Source organism: Physella acuta, unplaced genomic scaffold, assembly GCF_028476545.2.
Source record: "Physella acuta isolate Inbredline_101_S28 unplaced genomic scaffold, ASM2847654v3 ptg001718l, whole genome shotgun sequence".
Classification (NCBI taxonomy): Eukaryota; Metazoa; Mollusca; class Gastropoda; family Physidae; genus Physella; species Physella acuta.
Genome location: NW_026733230.1, coordinates 13057 through 30006, shown reverse-complemented (window position 1 = coordinate 30006; position 16950 = coordinate 13057). Strand labels below are relative to the sequence as shown.

Genomic DNA, 16950 nt, shown 5'->3' with positions numbered 1-16950 from the left:
ACAATTTCTATACTCTTGAGCTAAACCTCACCATGTCCTTGTTGCTAACACTTGGCATGTGACTACAATTTCTATACTCTTGAGCTAAACCTCACCATGTCCTTGTTGCTAACACTTGGCATGTGACTACAATTTCTATACTCTTGAGATAAACCTCACCATGTCTTTGTTGCTAACACTTGGCATGTGACTACAATTTCTATACTCTTGAGCTAAACCTCACCATGTCCTTGTTGCTAACACTTGGCATGTGACTACAATTTCTATACTCTTGAGATAAACCTCACCATGTCCCTGTTGCTAACACTTGGCATGTGACTACAATTTCTATACTCTTGAGCTAAACCTCACCATGTCCTTGTTGCTAACACTTGGCATGTGACTACAATTTCTATACTCTTGAGCTAAACCTCACCATGTCCTTGTTGCTAACACTTGGCATGTGACTACAATTTCTATACTCTTGAGATAAACCTCACCATGTCCTTGTTGCTAACACTTGGCATGTAGGTTCAATTTTAATTGTTATTAATTGGACACATAAAAACATCGTTACTATCCGACCTGCCACTTCAAATAACACACACACACACAAAGCATAATACTCACCTTATAAAAACGGATCAGTGGTTCTATAATCTTTCTGTTGTGTTGGGGTTAAAGGCTACGGCCTATCACTATTTGTATTTGCAATTAAAAAACGTGTCTGAAAAAGACTTGTTTCTCGTTTGTTTTAATCTCACATTGGCTGATCAACCCATTTATGTGCCAGAAATAATTAAAAAAAAATTATGTTCGAGGGGAAAGCGATGACAGCTCCTGTTAACAATGGGAGGGGGTAGCAGGTGCGTTTTGAAGCGGGTTCCTCATTTCACAATTAGGCGCTATCTGACGAAATGTCTTTCAATTGTTATCTTTAAAAAAAAAATTAAATCGGGGTCAATCGTAAGCCCCAAACTTCTTTGTCGGAATTTTGCTGCGGCTTGTGTTGTTTTTTTTAAACTCTGAAAACAAACCATTTTATTGATATAAGCGACCGCTACTCTGGACTATGTTATTTTAGGGAGCATCATCTTAAGGTAAACAATGTTTAAGTAGGAGGTGACGACCGCTGGTATTTATACTAAAGTGCATGTACGTGTTTGATATTTTGAAAAAAAAAAATGAAATATGCTCGTGATTCAAAAACTAAAATATGGTTTTATGGTAAAAAATAAATAAATTAAGATATAAAATGAAATTTACTATGGTTTGTAACAGAAAAAATTGGGGGCCTCTGGCTGCTGCCTTCTCAGCCCCCCCCCCCCTTACTACCTCCAACATCATCCGTTAACTCAAGTCGATGATTTCAAAGGTAAATAAATTAAAAAAAACTTATTCATTGTTTGGCATTTTTTTAATGATTTAAAATAATATTTTCTATTTATAGGCTTAACATATTTTCTTATTTAAAACATCGTAACAAAAATAACGCTTGACATTGACGAGTTGAATTAGCATTTCAATTAAATTCTCTATGGAGAAAATTGCTTTGATATACACATTACTTGACATACGAGCAACGTTGAAGAGAGAATTAAATTCTCACCCCGAGCTAAAGCTGCAGACCTGCAGTTGACTGCAGTTAAAGAAAATCATTGAAGAAAATTAGTAAAGAAGGTGGGGTCGTCGTGGTCGAGTCGGTAAAGCTCATGGTTGCTAAACCGAAAAGTCTCGAGTTCGAACCCTCGGGCAGATGAGGCTCGTTAGCTGGGGACAGCCACTCTTCTAGGAGAGACAACTCCAAAATTAAACAACTGCTGCCTTGTAGTTTGTTCTTGGTTGGACAAAGGCTATGGAAGCAAATCCAAAAAGAAAAAGCAGGCTGAAATCGGAGTCAATGGCCTCAAAGGCGCATAACCAGTTGACACGTAACGCTTAATTGTGTTGGAGGCTTGGTCGAGTCGGCAAAAAGCTCATGGTTGATAAATTCGAACAAAGTCTCGAGTTCAAAACCCACTGGCAGATTAATCTCGATCACCCTTCAACACTAATAATTAAGAACGAAGAAGAAGAAGAAGAAGTAAAGAAGGTAATATAAGACAATTAGTAAAGAAAATCCAAGGGAATCCGTAAAAAAAAAATTCATAAAAAACGTTTTAATAACAAGCTTTTATGTAATGATGCACTAAAAAGTAGAAAATAAATTATAGACTACTATTTAAATAACTATAAAGAAAAGCGTGGGTCACTTTAGTATCTATTGGATACCTTTACTAATGTTAAGGAAGACACCCACGCTTTTCTTTATAGTTATTTAAATAGTAGTCTATAATTTATTTTCTACTTTTTAGTGCATCATTACATAAAAGCTTGTTATTAAAACGTTTTTTATGAATTTTTTTTTCAGTACTTTACATGTTTTATCTACAATAGAGTTACATGACTAAAAACCATTGCGCGCCTACTGAATATCACGTTCAGTAGGCGCGCAATGGTTTTTGAACGCAGCCATTACGTGATGGCGCAGCTATTGAAGGTGATGACGCTTGTGGTGTGGTTGGCTAGACATGCCTACTAATTCGGTCCAAATTTTTATTAATTCATAAAAAATTAATTAGGCATCCAATTAAGTCAAATTTAGTTTCAGATTGCATTGTCTTCATGTCTTGACCCACGTGCCAACTGTGAATCGTATCGGTGAAGTAGAACTGTCCGAATTTTCACTCCTGCGTTTCCGTCTAGACAGACAGACAGACTGTCGAGGAAGTGAGTTAAATAAAAGCTTGTAATAAAAATGTTCGAAAGGTACCAGAAATCTTTAATCACCACATCCCTTGCGTTACATGTTTTCCCTTTTCAATGGCCAACAGTCAAGGGGAAATAACAAGGAAAATTATTGTGTCTATCAAGAAACCCAGGGGGAAACAATAATTAAAATTATTGTATCTATTAAAAAGGACTTAGTTACTTCCCTTAAGTACCAAAAAAAAATAATCGCGGGAGCACGTTGAACTGTATGAAGAAATCTATCGGCTGACAAAATGTTGTGGGCAGTAGCGTAGCGAGGTGTGTGTGTGTGTGGGGGGGGGTGGGTACATATGACCCCGGGCGCCGACCTTAGGGGGCGCCAAAATGGGTTGGAAAAATACATTGAAAAGTTGAGGGGGTGCAAATTGAAAGTTTGAGAGTGGGGGGGGGTGCAAATCGAAATCTTGAGGGAGGGGGGGAGTGCAAATCGAAAGTTGAGGGGGGTGCAAATCGAAATCTTGATGGGGGGGGGGGGTGTGCAAATCGAAAAGTTTGTCCCCGGGCGCCGGGAAGGGTCGCTACGCCTCTGGTTGTGGGATAGTGTTTTTTCTCTGTTCTAAGTAATTTTTAACTGCGACTTTTTATTACAAGCTTTTATTTAACTTGCTTTCTCTGTCGTCAATAGTCAGTCTGTCTGTCTAGATCAGGGGTCTCCAAACTTTTCAGTCCGAGGGCCGCATTAACTATCAAATTTCAGTTCGGGGGCCAGTTTCTTCCAGGCATGTCTTTGATTTTTCTGGGCAAATTTCCTCAGCCATCACCAGCAAACGATTTTTCCTTAGACAAAAAGATTTCCGCGGGCCGGATGAGAGGACTTCGCGGGCCGCATCCGGCCCGCGGGCCGTAGTTTGGAGACCCCTGGTCTAGATCGAAACGCCCGAGCTTAATTTCTTCTTAATGACAGATTTGTTTCAACATTGGCACGTAGGTCAAGACAAAAAGACAATGCAACATGACATTACATTTTCCTTAATTGGTTGCCCAATTAATTTTTTATGAATTAATTAACATTTTGACCAAATTAGTTGGCAGTCTTACCCAACTATTACGCTCTGTTATACACACGTCATCACGCTCATTAGGTGAATAGAATAAGACCCATTCGGCCACGACAAGTGAATGAAAACTGACCTTAAGTGACCACCGCCTTATATCATCTATACATCGAAACAAATGGTTAAAGTTATCAAAGCAGAAGCCGTATTTTCTTTTCTAAATATTTTTGTGAAAACCGAAGAAGAGTTTTCGAATTTTTTTTTATGGTACATCTGGCTAATTTTTAGCATAGACCTTGTTTATTCTCTCGGCAGTGTGAGAAAATCGTCGGTCAGCCTCCTCGCAGAGGACTTAAAACTGACCGCGAATAATTCACTCCTTATATAAGCCTATACTTAGAAAAAATACCTATGCCCCCGTTAGCCACTTCTGACTTATTGGTGTATCAGAACAACAAAGTGGGCGGGGGGGGGGGGGGTGAACAATAACATAAACCTGCTAAAGCAATAGAAAACAATACTACATCCAGCTGTATGTATAACCGAATATAGATGAATATCGTTAGTATTATAGTATTACTAACATATATAAATATATATATATGTATTTATATGAATATATTTTTTATTTTATATATATATATATATATATATATATATATATATATATATATTTATATATATATATATGCCTATATATACATTTTTTTCGGGGGGGGGGGGCGGTAACACCATTAGTTGCCGCACCGGGTAACACCCGGCCTAGCGACGCCACTGATCTAGTCTATACTTTTTTTGCCCTAGATCTAGTAAAAACTTTTTGGTCCTAGATCTAGTCAGTACAAGTATTCGAGATTGTACACATTTTGTACTAAAACGCGTAACACTCAGTAGATTCACATTTTTAAATCTTAATATTTAATAGAAATAAATATGAAGCTATCTACACATTTTCGTTAACAACAGATCAAAATATACATCCATATTAACAAGGATTGCAACAAAAGATTATTATACAAAATAAATGTATCAAAAGACGGGACTATGCAATAATTTGTAGCGATCTGATGCCGAATATCAAGTCAATATCTCTGGCTCTGCTGACCTCTGACCCCGCCTAGCGTTACTTCCGGTGATGACGCTCAGGACGACACTCAGGATCATGACGAGCAGTATAAAACCCAGCCCGCCCCCCAAGTAAGGGCCCAGCCTATAGATAGAAAACTCCCCGCCTGTTCGAATGGTTTGTTCAGGCAGAGAGGAAATGTTGCGGTCTTTATGTGGCAGAGAGCTGTTGTAGATCTCTGACATCTTCAGATGGAGCAGAGAGCTGTCATATGATATATCTGACGTCTTCAGATGGAACAGAGAGCTGTCATATGATATATCTGACGTCTTCAGATGGAACAGAGAGCTGTCATATGATATATCTGACGTCTTTAGATCCAGGAGAGAGTTGTTATGTGATATATCTGACGTCTTTAGATGGAACAGAGAGCTGTCATATGATATATCTGACGTCTTTAGATCCAGGAGAGAGCTGTCATATGATATATCTGACGTCTTTAGATCCAGGAGAGAGCTGTCATATGATATATCTGACGTCTTTAGAGGTTTCATTTTTGGAGACAAAACGTCGTGTAGACTCTTTGCATGGTCGAAGGTCGCTGCGTTTTTTTGGTCGATGGTCACTGCGTTTTGTTGGTCTTGTAGTCGTGGTGTAGAAGCATTGACCACCACTAGGGCACTGAACCAGTGTAACCTTGCCTCTTGTGTGGAGGTCAAGGCTGGGGTCGTTTGAATATTCTCCACCCAGGTCCTTTCAACTGCAGACTCAAGGCTTGTACTTTCCTCAGACTCACGGCTTGTACTTTCCTCAGACTCACGGCTTGTACTTTCCTCAGACTCACGGCTTGTACTTTCCTCAGACTCACGGCTTGTACTTTCCTCAGACTCAAGGCTTGTACTTTCCTCTAGATGAGCCGAGTAGCGGGTAGCACAACCCTCCATGCTCGTCTTGAGAAATGGGGTCAGGGGGAATGTAAACAAAGGAAGCGACGTCACATGATCGCTTGGCCTAAACATAGAATCTATTTTTAGAATGGCGTTTGTTGTCAAGTGCGTTAGAAAACTACTGGTAGATTTAGTTGGAGCCATCAGCGGCTGTAACTGAAGACTTTGAGTGACCGACGGCTGAAGACTTTGAGTGACCGACGGCTGAAGACTTTGAGTGACCGACGGCTGAAGACTTTGAGTGATCGACGGCTGAAGACTTTGAGTGACCGACGGCTGAAGACTTTGAGTGACCGACGGCTGAAGACTTTGAGTGACCGACGGCTGAAGACTTTGAGTGACCGACGGCTGAAGACTTTGAGTGACCGACGGCTGAAGACTTTGAGTGACCGACGGCTGAAGACTTTGAGTGACCGACGGCTGAAGACTTTGAGTGACCGACGGCTGAAGACTTTGAGTGACCGACGGCTGAAGCTGAAGTTGAACTGTGCCGGATGTTTTGTTTACTTGTTGGTTGTCCGCCCAGACTGAAGAAGACATTTGGATCAAATTAGAAAAACGAATTAGGTAAGTTGCCAGTTCTCGTTGCAATGTGCAACAAATGGGGTTGTTGGCGTTAGAGTGATGGGATGTTGGCGTTAGAGGGATGGGATGTTGGGGTTAGAGTGATGGGAGGTTGGGGTTAGAGGGATGGGAGGTTGGGGTTAGAGTGATGGGATGTTGGGGTTAGAGTGATGGGATGTTGGGGTTAGAGGGATGGGATGTTGGGGTTAGAGGGATGGGATGTTGGCGTTAGAGGGATGGGATGTTGGGGTTAGAGTGATGGGATGTTGGGGTTAGAGTGATGGGATGTTGGGGTTAGAGTGATGGGATGTTGAGGTTAGAGAGATGGGATGTTGAGGTTAGAGAGATGGGATGTTGGGGTTAGAGGGATGGGATGTTGGCGTTAGAGGGATGGGATGTTGGGGTTAGAGTGATGATATGTTGGGGTTAGAGGGATGGGATGTTGGGGTTAGAGTGATGGGATGTTGGGGTTAGAGGGATGGGATGTTGGGGTTAGGGCCCTTAACCAGTTTGTTTGAACATACCTTGGCAAGTTGTATTGGTCAGATGCTGAAGGATGGTGGTTAACGTTGAGAAAGTCTGCACCTCAAATTTGAGCTCTGGGCTGGAGGCGATGTACAAGAGTTCTTCTTCCTTGACTTTCTTCCCCACACCGATAGATGACATCTGGACAAAACAATCGCCGTATTGGTCATGATATGAGGTGGGGGGGGGGGGGGGGTGGACATTCGTCGTGATTCGAGGGGTGAGGGGGTAGACATTCGTCGTTATGGAGGGGGTGGACATGTGTCATGATATGGGGGGGGGGAGGGGGTGGACATTCTTCAAGTATCGATGTGATCCATAAAATATAGCAGACAAAATGAGCGGCGTCTACACGAACTGAAGGGCGAAGACCGGCAACAAAGCTAGGCAATAAAGAGATGCAATGAAGATAGGCTAGGAAGATTTCTTCGAACGTTCAAATGAATGTCCTGTCATATAATTGTGCGTATTAAATTCTCCGATGGGGGGGGGGGGGGCTTACACTGTAAAAGTATATATTTACTATATAAATTTTGTTTCGTTCCGGGGGGGGGGGGGGGTTAGTTGTTCTTCGGTGGGGGTGGGGGAGGAGAGAAGTATGGGGGGCCTTGCCCCCTACCCTAAGAGATGCCTGAAAGAAATCTTACGTGCAGACCACTTTTAAGATTAGACAAATACATTAATCGGTAATCTTAGTGTCAAGTATCGATCATGTCAATACATTAATCGGTAATGTTAGTGTCAAGTATCGATCATGTCATTATTATTGTATATTTTTTTGGCATTGGCTTTTTAATTTTTTGTTTACTCAAGATCAATGATGTGATTTTATATTATTATTCCAGCTTTGGAATATTTCCTATATGTTCCATGTGACGTCACGTTTCGTTTGACTGTGAAAGTTTTTACTTTGCTTGTGTTTTCTCTAGAGCGTTCCTGGCAGAGTGACAGAGTGACAGAATAACGTAACTATTATTATGATCTAAAGAAAATTATTTATTTGCTTCTTTTTAATGCATAATTACATAAAAGCTTGTTATCAAAACGTTTTTTATGCATTTTTCAGTACTTTAAAACTTTTAATACAATATAGTTTCATGACCAAAAATTTTTGCGCACCAAACGAACATGAAAATACGCGTATAACAGTGCGGAATAACAGTAAAACAGTAAAATTTAAATAAATGTATCACCTTTTACAAAAATTCTAATTGTGTTAAAATTATTTACATTTACTCATTACGTACCTTGATAAATTAGGAAAACACAATTACTTCCCTTTATCAAAAAATTACATCTTTGTAAAAATTTAATTTTTTACTTTTTATTACTTTGTGTTGGTGTTGGGAAAAGAATAATTACATAATTAGAGTGGATTGATCAAGTGCAATGTGGTAGATATTTTAAATACTGCCTTTTATTTAATTTATACACCGAACGTACTGTTTAATAATTATTATTTTCAAAGACAGTCGACGTAAAAAAGACATCTTTATTCGGGAACGGGAATTCCTGCAGGTTATTATTTGTGTCTTTTTTGGCTTTGTTTGTACTTAGGTTTGTGTTATGTTTGCTTTTTTTGTGTGTTTTGGTTTCGGTTGGTTGTGATTAGGGTGGGCAATGTCGGGTATATGCTGATTACTAAACACACAAGTCATGGTCCTTTACTGATAGGTTTCTCACAGAGGCCAATGCAGGGTCTGGCCGGGACGGCCAGTAAAAAATAAATTAGACCTTCAATTAAGTCAAATTTGATGTCAGATTTCATTGACATTGGATATTGACCCACGTGCCAAGTTTGAAACTAATCAGCCAGTTAGACGTGTTCGAAATTTCAATTGGCAGTTTCGATCTATGTCGACAGACAGATAGGAAGATAGACAGACAGAGGAAGCAAGTTAGAAAACAAACTTATAATAATTATCATTAAAAAAGTTTTAAAAAAAACACGTTTTCTGATTGAACTAAAAAGTAGAAAATAAATGCTATACATCACAATAATGCAAGCGATCACTCTACTATAAGCGATGAAAAACTTGGGGCGCCGAAGTAAAAGTTATATTACTATTGATTAGATAATACTATTGACTTTTATTTGGGAGCTTGTAGAGAGTCAACAGTATTAGAAACTGTAAGAAAATCACGGCGCCCCATCTTACCGCATTCACTTTTTATTTGGGTAAACGAAGACAACTCGTAAAAAACACGTGCTTTGAACCCGTGTCGAGTGGGTTAGCAATCGTGTGCCCAACCACTCGACCATATCGTCTCCCCCATACTGGCCACCAGTTGTTACGTTCTGGTTGTTTGTACACAAACACCGCGTGACAACTACTCAGTAAGCAAAAAGAGGGAGAGTACCGAACCTTGTTTTCATCAAATTACAATTACTGGGTTATGTCCCTTTTTCCCCACATGTTTTTTTGTACAATTATATAGCGGTCTAAAATGATCAATAACATGTTTCCATGGATCAATTTAGTAATAATAACAATTGAATATTCTATTGTCATCGGAAACAAAGCTTCCCTGAAAATTTCAGCGCGCTAGCTAACCGGGAAGTGCCCGAAATTTTGATCGCAAGATTTGATTGGAAAGACGCGAAAGCAAGTTAAAGAAAGCGTGGGAAAAAACAGACATTGTAAACAAAAATAAAAAGCGGATAATAAAATAAATCTAGCAGAAACGGAGAGCTGACATGACTTACAATTATGGCTGGCCTCATCTTCATCCTGTCCACCTCTCGCAGCGTCGCTTCTCGATCTGTCGACTCGCCGTCGGTGAGAACTAGGACAAAGTCCAGCACATCCGAGCGGTCTCCGTGAGCTTCAGTTAAAACAACATCCGTGGTCTCGCGCAGGGCCAGGTGAGTGTTGGTCATATCGGGGCTGGGGAGGGGGGGGGGGGAAACAAGTAAAGGAGGGTTGAAACAATTAGACGGGGAGGATGGGGGGGGGATTATAACCATACACACTATTAATGTTCCGGTCTTGTCACTTACCTGTAGCTAAATGTTCCGGTCTTGTCACTTACCTGTAGCTAGTCTAATGTTCCGGTCTTGTCACTTACCTGTAGCTAGTCTAATGTTCCGGTCTTGTCACTTACCTGTAGCTAGTCTAATGTTCCGGTCTTGTCACTTACCTGTAGCTAGTCTAATGTTCCGGTCTTGTCACTTACCTGTAGCTAGTCTAATGTTCCGGTCTTGTCACTTACCTGTAGCTAGTCTAATGTTCCGGTCTTGTCACTTACCTGTAGCTAAATGTTCCGGTCTTGTCACTTACCTGTAGCAAGTCTAATGTTCCGGTCTTGTCACTTACCTGTAGCTAGTCTAATGTTCCGGTCTTGTCACTTACCTGTAGCTAAATGTTCCGGTCTTGTCACTTACCTGAGCTAGTCTAATGTTCCGGTCTGGTCACTTACCTGTAGCTAGTCTAATGTTCCGGTCTTGTCACTTACCTGTAGCTAGTCTAATGTTCCGGTCTTGTCACTTACCTGTAGCTAGTCTAATGTTCCGGTCTTGTCACTTACCTGTAGCTAAATGTTCCGGTCTTGTCACTTACCTGAGCTAGTCTAATGTTCCGGTCTGGTCACTTACCTGTAGCTAGTCTAATGTTCCGGTCTTGTCACTTACCTGTAGCAAGTCTAATGTTCCGGTCTTGTCACTTACCTGTAGCTAGTCTAATGTTCCGGTCTTGTCACTTACCTGTAGCTAGTCTAATGTTCCGGTCTTGTCACTTACCTGTAGCTAGTCTAATGTTCCGGTCTTGTCACTTACCTGAGCTAGTCTAATGTTCCGGTCTTGTCACTTACCTGTAGCTAGTCTAATGTTCCGGTCTGGTCACTTACCTGTAGCTAGTCTAATGTTCCGGTCTTGTCACTTACCTGTAGCTAGTCTAATGTTCCGGTCTTGTCACTTACCTGTAGCTAGTCTAATGTTCCGTACTTGTCACTTACCTGTAGCTAGTCTAATGTTCCGGTCTGGTCACTTACCTGTAGCTAGTCTAATGTTCCGGTCTTGTCACTTACCTGTAGCTAAATATTCCGGTCTTGTCACTTACCTGTAGCTAGTCTGCAACAATGTCCTGATTTTCTCTGTTTTCCCCATGCTCTCATTCAAGTGGGAGATGACCAGCACATCGTTAGAGTACCGGACAATGGCCACCCTAATGAGGTCAGAGTTCACGGGAAGTTGCTCCAGCAGCTTAGCCAGAAAGTCCTTGACAGTTTTGAAGTTTTTCGAGGTGACACTAGCAGACGAATCAACGATCAGAACCAAGTCTAGTCTCGCCATTTCACACCCTGCGCCGAGACAGAGAAAGTAGAGTTAAGCTACATGTACACACTGTACTAACTTACAATATGTCTAGTGTCCTGAATAACATGCCGACAGTGTTTCTTCCAGACTTTTTTTCTCCAGGGGTGGGGAGGGGGGGGGTGGACTAAAGTTTCCCGGGGGGGGGGGGGGGAGGGGACACTGTTAGACACTGTTAAATGTATATATTTTCTATATAAATTCCATTTCGTTCGGGGGGATGGGGATGGGGGGGGGGGGGCGGTAGAATTTCTACGTGGGGGGGGGGGGCAGAGCGATAAGTAATGGAAATGATTAGAAGGTTAGTCTAGCTATTACGCTATATATATATATATATATATATATATATATATATATATATATATATATATATATATATATATATATATATATATATATATATATATATATATTTTAGGCCCCCCCCTATATATATATATATATATATATATATATATATATATATATATATATATATATATATATATATATATATATATATATATATATATATATATATATATATATATATATATATATAAAGCAATGTATGTTTGTGTGTGTGCGTGTCTTCTATGCATTACTACACCTGTCATCACATCGCCGTGAAACTTTGGGAAGTTGTTGTGAATATTCCTTGGGAGGTTTCTACGGGAAAAAATTTTCAAATTCGCAGGGGTGGCGCCACGGCAGGGCGCAATTTGTTTTTTCTCTAGATACGGTATATAAAAATAAAAGTCGATTTTGGTATGACATCGTTTATCCGATAGACATGAGACTTTAGGGAGTTGATTAGGACACTCTGGGGAAGGGTTCTGTAAAACAAATCATTTATAATTTCGCAAGGGCGGCGCCACGGGAGGGTGCGATTTTTCTCTATATACGGTATATAAAAATAAACGTCGATAGCGGTTTCACGGCGTTCATCCGATCGCCATCAAACTTTGGGGAGTTGATTAGAACACTCCAGGGAAGGATTCTGCAAACAGTTTCGGCGCCCAAAGGCTCACATGGGCCGCTAATACGTTTTATTTTAATAATCAGAAAAATTAACCAAAGTTAGATTAACTGGGATGTTTCTTTTTGTCCGTAAAAAAAAAAAAACCAAACAGTTTCGTCACTTTGCGAATGATGCAATTTGCATCTATTTTTAGACAATTCAATAGGAAATTGAGATCGAGCATCTAATAATAGACTATTAGTAACGTTAACATATTGCATCAGTCAGACTGATGTTTAAAACACGTCAAATAATTTGTTTACGTGTTAAAGAAAAAAAACGACGCAATCTGCATCATTGTTAACAGGATGCTATTTGGCACTCTGGGTTATCATATGAGCACGATGGCGCCTGTTAGTTTTAAGGAGCCAGGGGCCGTACGCGGCGCCTATGCGGTAGTGTAATCGGGGTGGGGGGGGGGGGCGGCTCCTGAGAGCGACCCTCTACGTCCCTGACACATGGGCGGTCACCGAAATGTGTTCTACCTCATTATTTCGGTGAATGATTAATGTACACTCAAGGTTTTCATGCGGTAGTGTAGGCAAACCCGTGTCCCGATATTTATCCAAGCGTAGGCATTGTTTACATTTAAATAACTCACTTTTAGTAGTTTTAGAAAACAAGGTCACGCGTCTAAGAATATGGGATTGGTAACGCATGGATGAAACCCTTCTTATGTATTTCTTCGGAATTTCTTCTATTCCCGCGGCAACGCGCGGGGGCGGGTACGCTAGTATATATATATATATATATATATATATATATATATATATATATATATATATATATATATATATATATATATATATATATATATATATAAAGCAATGTATGTGTTTATGTGTATCAATCTGTCTGTCTGTCTGTCTTTTATGCGTTACTACACCTTTCATCCGATCGACATGAAACTTTAGGAAGTTGTTGAAAATATACCTGGGGCGGTTTCTGCGAAAAAACAAAAAATTCAAATTCGCAGGGGTGGCGTCCCGGCAGGACGCGATTTGTTTTTTTTTTCTCTATAAACGGTATATATAAATACAAGTCAGTTGTGGTTTCACGCCGTTCATCCGATCGTTATCAAACTTTGGGGAGTTGATTAAAACACTCAAAGAAAGGTTTCTGTAAAAAAAAAATGATTTCGCAAGGGTGGCGCCTCGGTAAATTAAAATAATTGAAAGTTGGATGCGTTTCGACACCTTTTTATCCCAGTGCTATAAAACCGAGTTGATGAGAATACTCCCGAGTTTTCTGTGAACATAGTAATTAAAATTTGATATGGGCGGCGCCCGCGAGGGTGTGATTTTCGTCCACACACAATTTGGCGCCCAGATTTCCAGAGTAGCTATGTTAGCATTTGACATCCGTTAATCGTGCTTCCTGCATAGCGGGTAAGGGGTGCTACTCTATTCAGCGTTAAAGCTTCATCAGGCACAACCGCCAGCACCCCATAGATTGCACGACCCGAAGCGCCCCGGGCTCCCCTGCAAGCACTATGGCGCCTAAGTTCGTTTAAAAAAGGCTATACACTAAAGACACGATGGTCAATAATAATCGTTGACAATATCGAACCAGGCGCGTTCCCCGGCGCCCCTGTAAGATTCGATTTGGCGCATGTGCATTCCTCTTAGCGCAATGGCACCTGCGTTCGTTCTAAACAGTGTGATAGACAATGAATAAAATGGGGCATTACAGTCGCTCACTAAATTGAACCAGGCGTGTCCTCCGGTGCACTGGTAGGGTACGATTTTGCTGCAAACAAAAATTCTCAGTTTCCGCCCGCAAAGGCTCACATGGGCCGCTGAGGGCCCTGTTATATTTTTTTTGAATAATCAGATAAATTAAACAAAGTAAAATTATTAACTGGTTTGTTTCCTTTTGTCGGTAAAAAATCCAAACAATTCCAAAGCCTTATTTTTTTTACGGAAATATCTATATATATAATTCTCTTCTGGGAGCCGTTAGAAAACAAGCTGCAAGCGCGCGCCTTGCAGTCCCCTCTCTTCCTCTCTATCGCTACCCCCCCAACCCCCCCCACCCACCCACCTCACATGGTCAGGTGAGTTGTAGTTCACTCTAAATGTTTAGTTTGGTGACGGCTATTAGGGGCAGATAATTCAGTTTGAAACTATTTTAAACTTAGAGGAGGTAACTAAGAGGAGGCTGCTTTCACGGGGGGGGGGGGGGGGGGGGAATGGGGGTTTAGTGTTTTAAAGCAAATATTTTCAGTGGCAGCATTGGTACTGTCGAATTCACAAATTATGAATTACTGAAAAGTAGAAAAAACAACTAAATAGCGGCGTATGATACACCGCGGGTCGGCTCGTTTTCATTATTTAGCTAAATAATGAAAATATTTCTGTAAAAAAATAAGTTTCGGAGGGCAGCTCAAATCTAAAAATAAAAGTCACACTTCTAAAATTAACTTAGTAAAGGAAAGGAAATCTTTCTGTACTGTTTCGTCACTATGTGAAATTAGCATCTATTTTTCGAAGATCCATTCAGAAATTGAGATCGAGCAACTTATTATACACCATTAGTAACGCTAAGAAATTGCACCAGTCACACTGATGTTATAACACGTGAAATTTTTTTTTTTTTACTTGTTATTAAAGAAAAAAATTCTGTTGATTTGTATTACTTTAGCGAATGACGCATTCAGCATCATTGTTTCAGGATGCTATTTGGCGCTCTGGGTTATCATGTGAGCACTATGACGCCTATATTGGTTTAAGTAGCCAGGGGTTGTACGCGGCGCTTCTGCGGTAGTGTAATCGGGGGCTCCCGAGAGCGCCCCTCTACGTCCCTGACACATTATTTCGGTGAGGGATTAACGTAAACTCAAGGTTTTCATGCTATAGTGTAGGTAAACCCGTGTCCCGATATTGTTTACATTTAAATTACTCAGTTTTAGAAAACAAGGTCTCGCGTCTAAGAACATACGATTGGTAACGCATTGATGAAACCCTTCTGATATATTTCGTCAGACTTTCTTCTATCCCCGCAGCAACGTGCGGGGACGGGTAAGCTAGTTATGAAATATTTTTAGACCAGTCTAAAGTCTGAAGTCTTGCTATAAAGTCTAGCTATAATGTCTAGCTGTAAAGCCTAGCTATAAAGTCTAGCTATAAAGTCTAGCTATAAAGTCTAGCTATAAAGTTAAGCTATAAAGTCAAGCTATCTATAAAGTCTAGGTATAAAGTCTAGGTATAAAGTCTAGCTATAAAATCTAGCTATAAAGTCTAGCTATAAAATCTCGCTATAAAATCCAGCTATAAAATCTAGCTATAAAGTTACTCACGTCCATTAGCCAGCTCGAAGTGTCCTACACAAATAAAAGCCAAGAAAAATGAATTAATCTTCATTTTTAGTGCGGGTGGTTTCCTGACAGTGTTCTCTTTTTGCCGTACATACATTACATTTTGATGTTCATCATCTCGATATTTTCTAAAGATCAAAGTGTAGTAAAGTTTGGTGAAGGTAAAGTTTGGTAAAGTGTGGTAAAGTTTGGTGTGAAATGTGGTAAAATTTGGTAAAGTGTAGTAAAGTTTGGTGTGAAGTGTAGTAAAGTTTGGTAAAGTGTGGTAAAGTTTGGTGTGAAGTGTGGTAAAGTTTGGTGTGAAGTGTGGTAAAGTTTGGTAAAGTGTGGTAAAGTTTGGTGTGAAATGTGGTAAAATTTGGTAAAGTGTGGTAAAGTTTGGTGTGAAGTGTGGTAAAGTTTGGTAAAGTGTGGTAAAGTTTGGTGTGAAGTGTGGTAAAGTTTGATGTGAAGTGTGGTAAAGTTTGGTGAAGTGTGGTAAAGTATGAAATCATACAGAATTTCGCTGTAAAGGACTTTTCTGCAAAGTTAATCAATATAATAAACAAGCAGTTGGACCACCACAGCCTGGACCAGTGGACCACCACAGCCTGGACCACTGGATCACTACCAGCCACTGGACCACCACCGTCTGGCCACCAGAGCACCATAGAATGGACTACTACAGGCCTTTATTGCCATATTGGCTTTATGGTTTGATGGTCAATATTTCACACATATTTTATGCTCTAAGTCTTAACATTGAATAAAAATTAAACATTTTGTAAGCTACTTAATAAAAGAAATATTTGGTATATAGCTCCATGATCATTTCATTGATGACACATTCAAGCAGGAAAACTCACCAGTGAATTGGCTTCGATCTCCCCGGGGTTCACGGTATAGGGTTCACAGCACAGGGTTCACGGTATAGGGTTCACAGCACAGGATTCACGGTATAGGGTTCACGGCACAGTGTTCACGGTATAGGGTTCACAGCACAGGATTCACGGTATAGGGTTCACAACACAGGGTTCACATCCAGTGTAGCTGAGTTATCCTGCAGTAGTCTACACGGTCGATGGTAACTTGGCATACAGGCTACAGGTCGATGGTAATTTGGCACACAGGCTACAGGTCGATGGTAATTTGGCACACAGGCTACAGGTCGATGGTAACTTGGCACACAGGCTACAGGTCGATGGTAACTTGGCACACAGGCTACAGGTCGATGGTAACTTGGCACACAGGCTACAGGTCGATGGTAACTAGGCACACAGGCTACAGGTCGATGGTAACTTGGCACACAGGCTACAGGTCGATGGTAACTTGGCACACAGGCTACAGGTCGATGGTAACTAGGCACACAGGCTACAGGTCGATGGTAACTTGGCACACAGGCTACACGTCGATGGTAACTTGGCAAATGCCGTTAAGTTCCGTGTTGGGAAAAATG

The 16950-nt window shown here is 40.6% G+C and overlaps 1 protein-coding gene across 1 annotated transcript; it reads right to left on the bottom strand.

Annotated features, from left to right (window-relative positions):
* Positions 1-4528: 4528 nt before the first annotated feature.
* On the bottom strand, positions 4529-16797 carry LOC131930104 (uncharacterized). Its single transcript, XM_059286465.1, has 6 exons — positions 16361-16797; positions 15498-15643; positions 10946-11186; positions 9595-9775; positions 6887-7028; positions 4529-6325 (listed from the first exon to the last, which is right to left on the bottom strand). The coding sequence occupies exons 2-6, from the start codon at positions 15610-15612 to the stop codon at positions 4863-4865; spliced, it is 2142 nt and encodes a 713-aa protein (XP_059142448.1). The 5' UTR covers positions 15613-15643; positions 16361-16797; the 3' UTR covers positions 4529-4862.
* Positions 16798-16950: the final 153 nt, after the last annotated feature.

Bases quoted from the DNA above. Each gene is read 5' to 3' on its own strand.
- LOC131930104 (XM_059286465.1), bottom strand. From the start codon at position 15,612: ATGTATGTACGGCAAAAAGAGAACACTGTCAGGAAACCACCCGCACTA. The intron at 11,187-15,497 runs GTGAGTAACTTT...GTCTCGGCGCAG, and splicing joins CTTCGAGCTGGCTAATGGAC to GGTGTGAAATGGCGAGACTA. The intron at 6,326-6,886 runs GTATGTTCAAAC...TGTCTTCTTCAG, and splicing joins GACCAATACAACTTGCCAAG to TCTGGGCGGACAACCAACAA.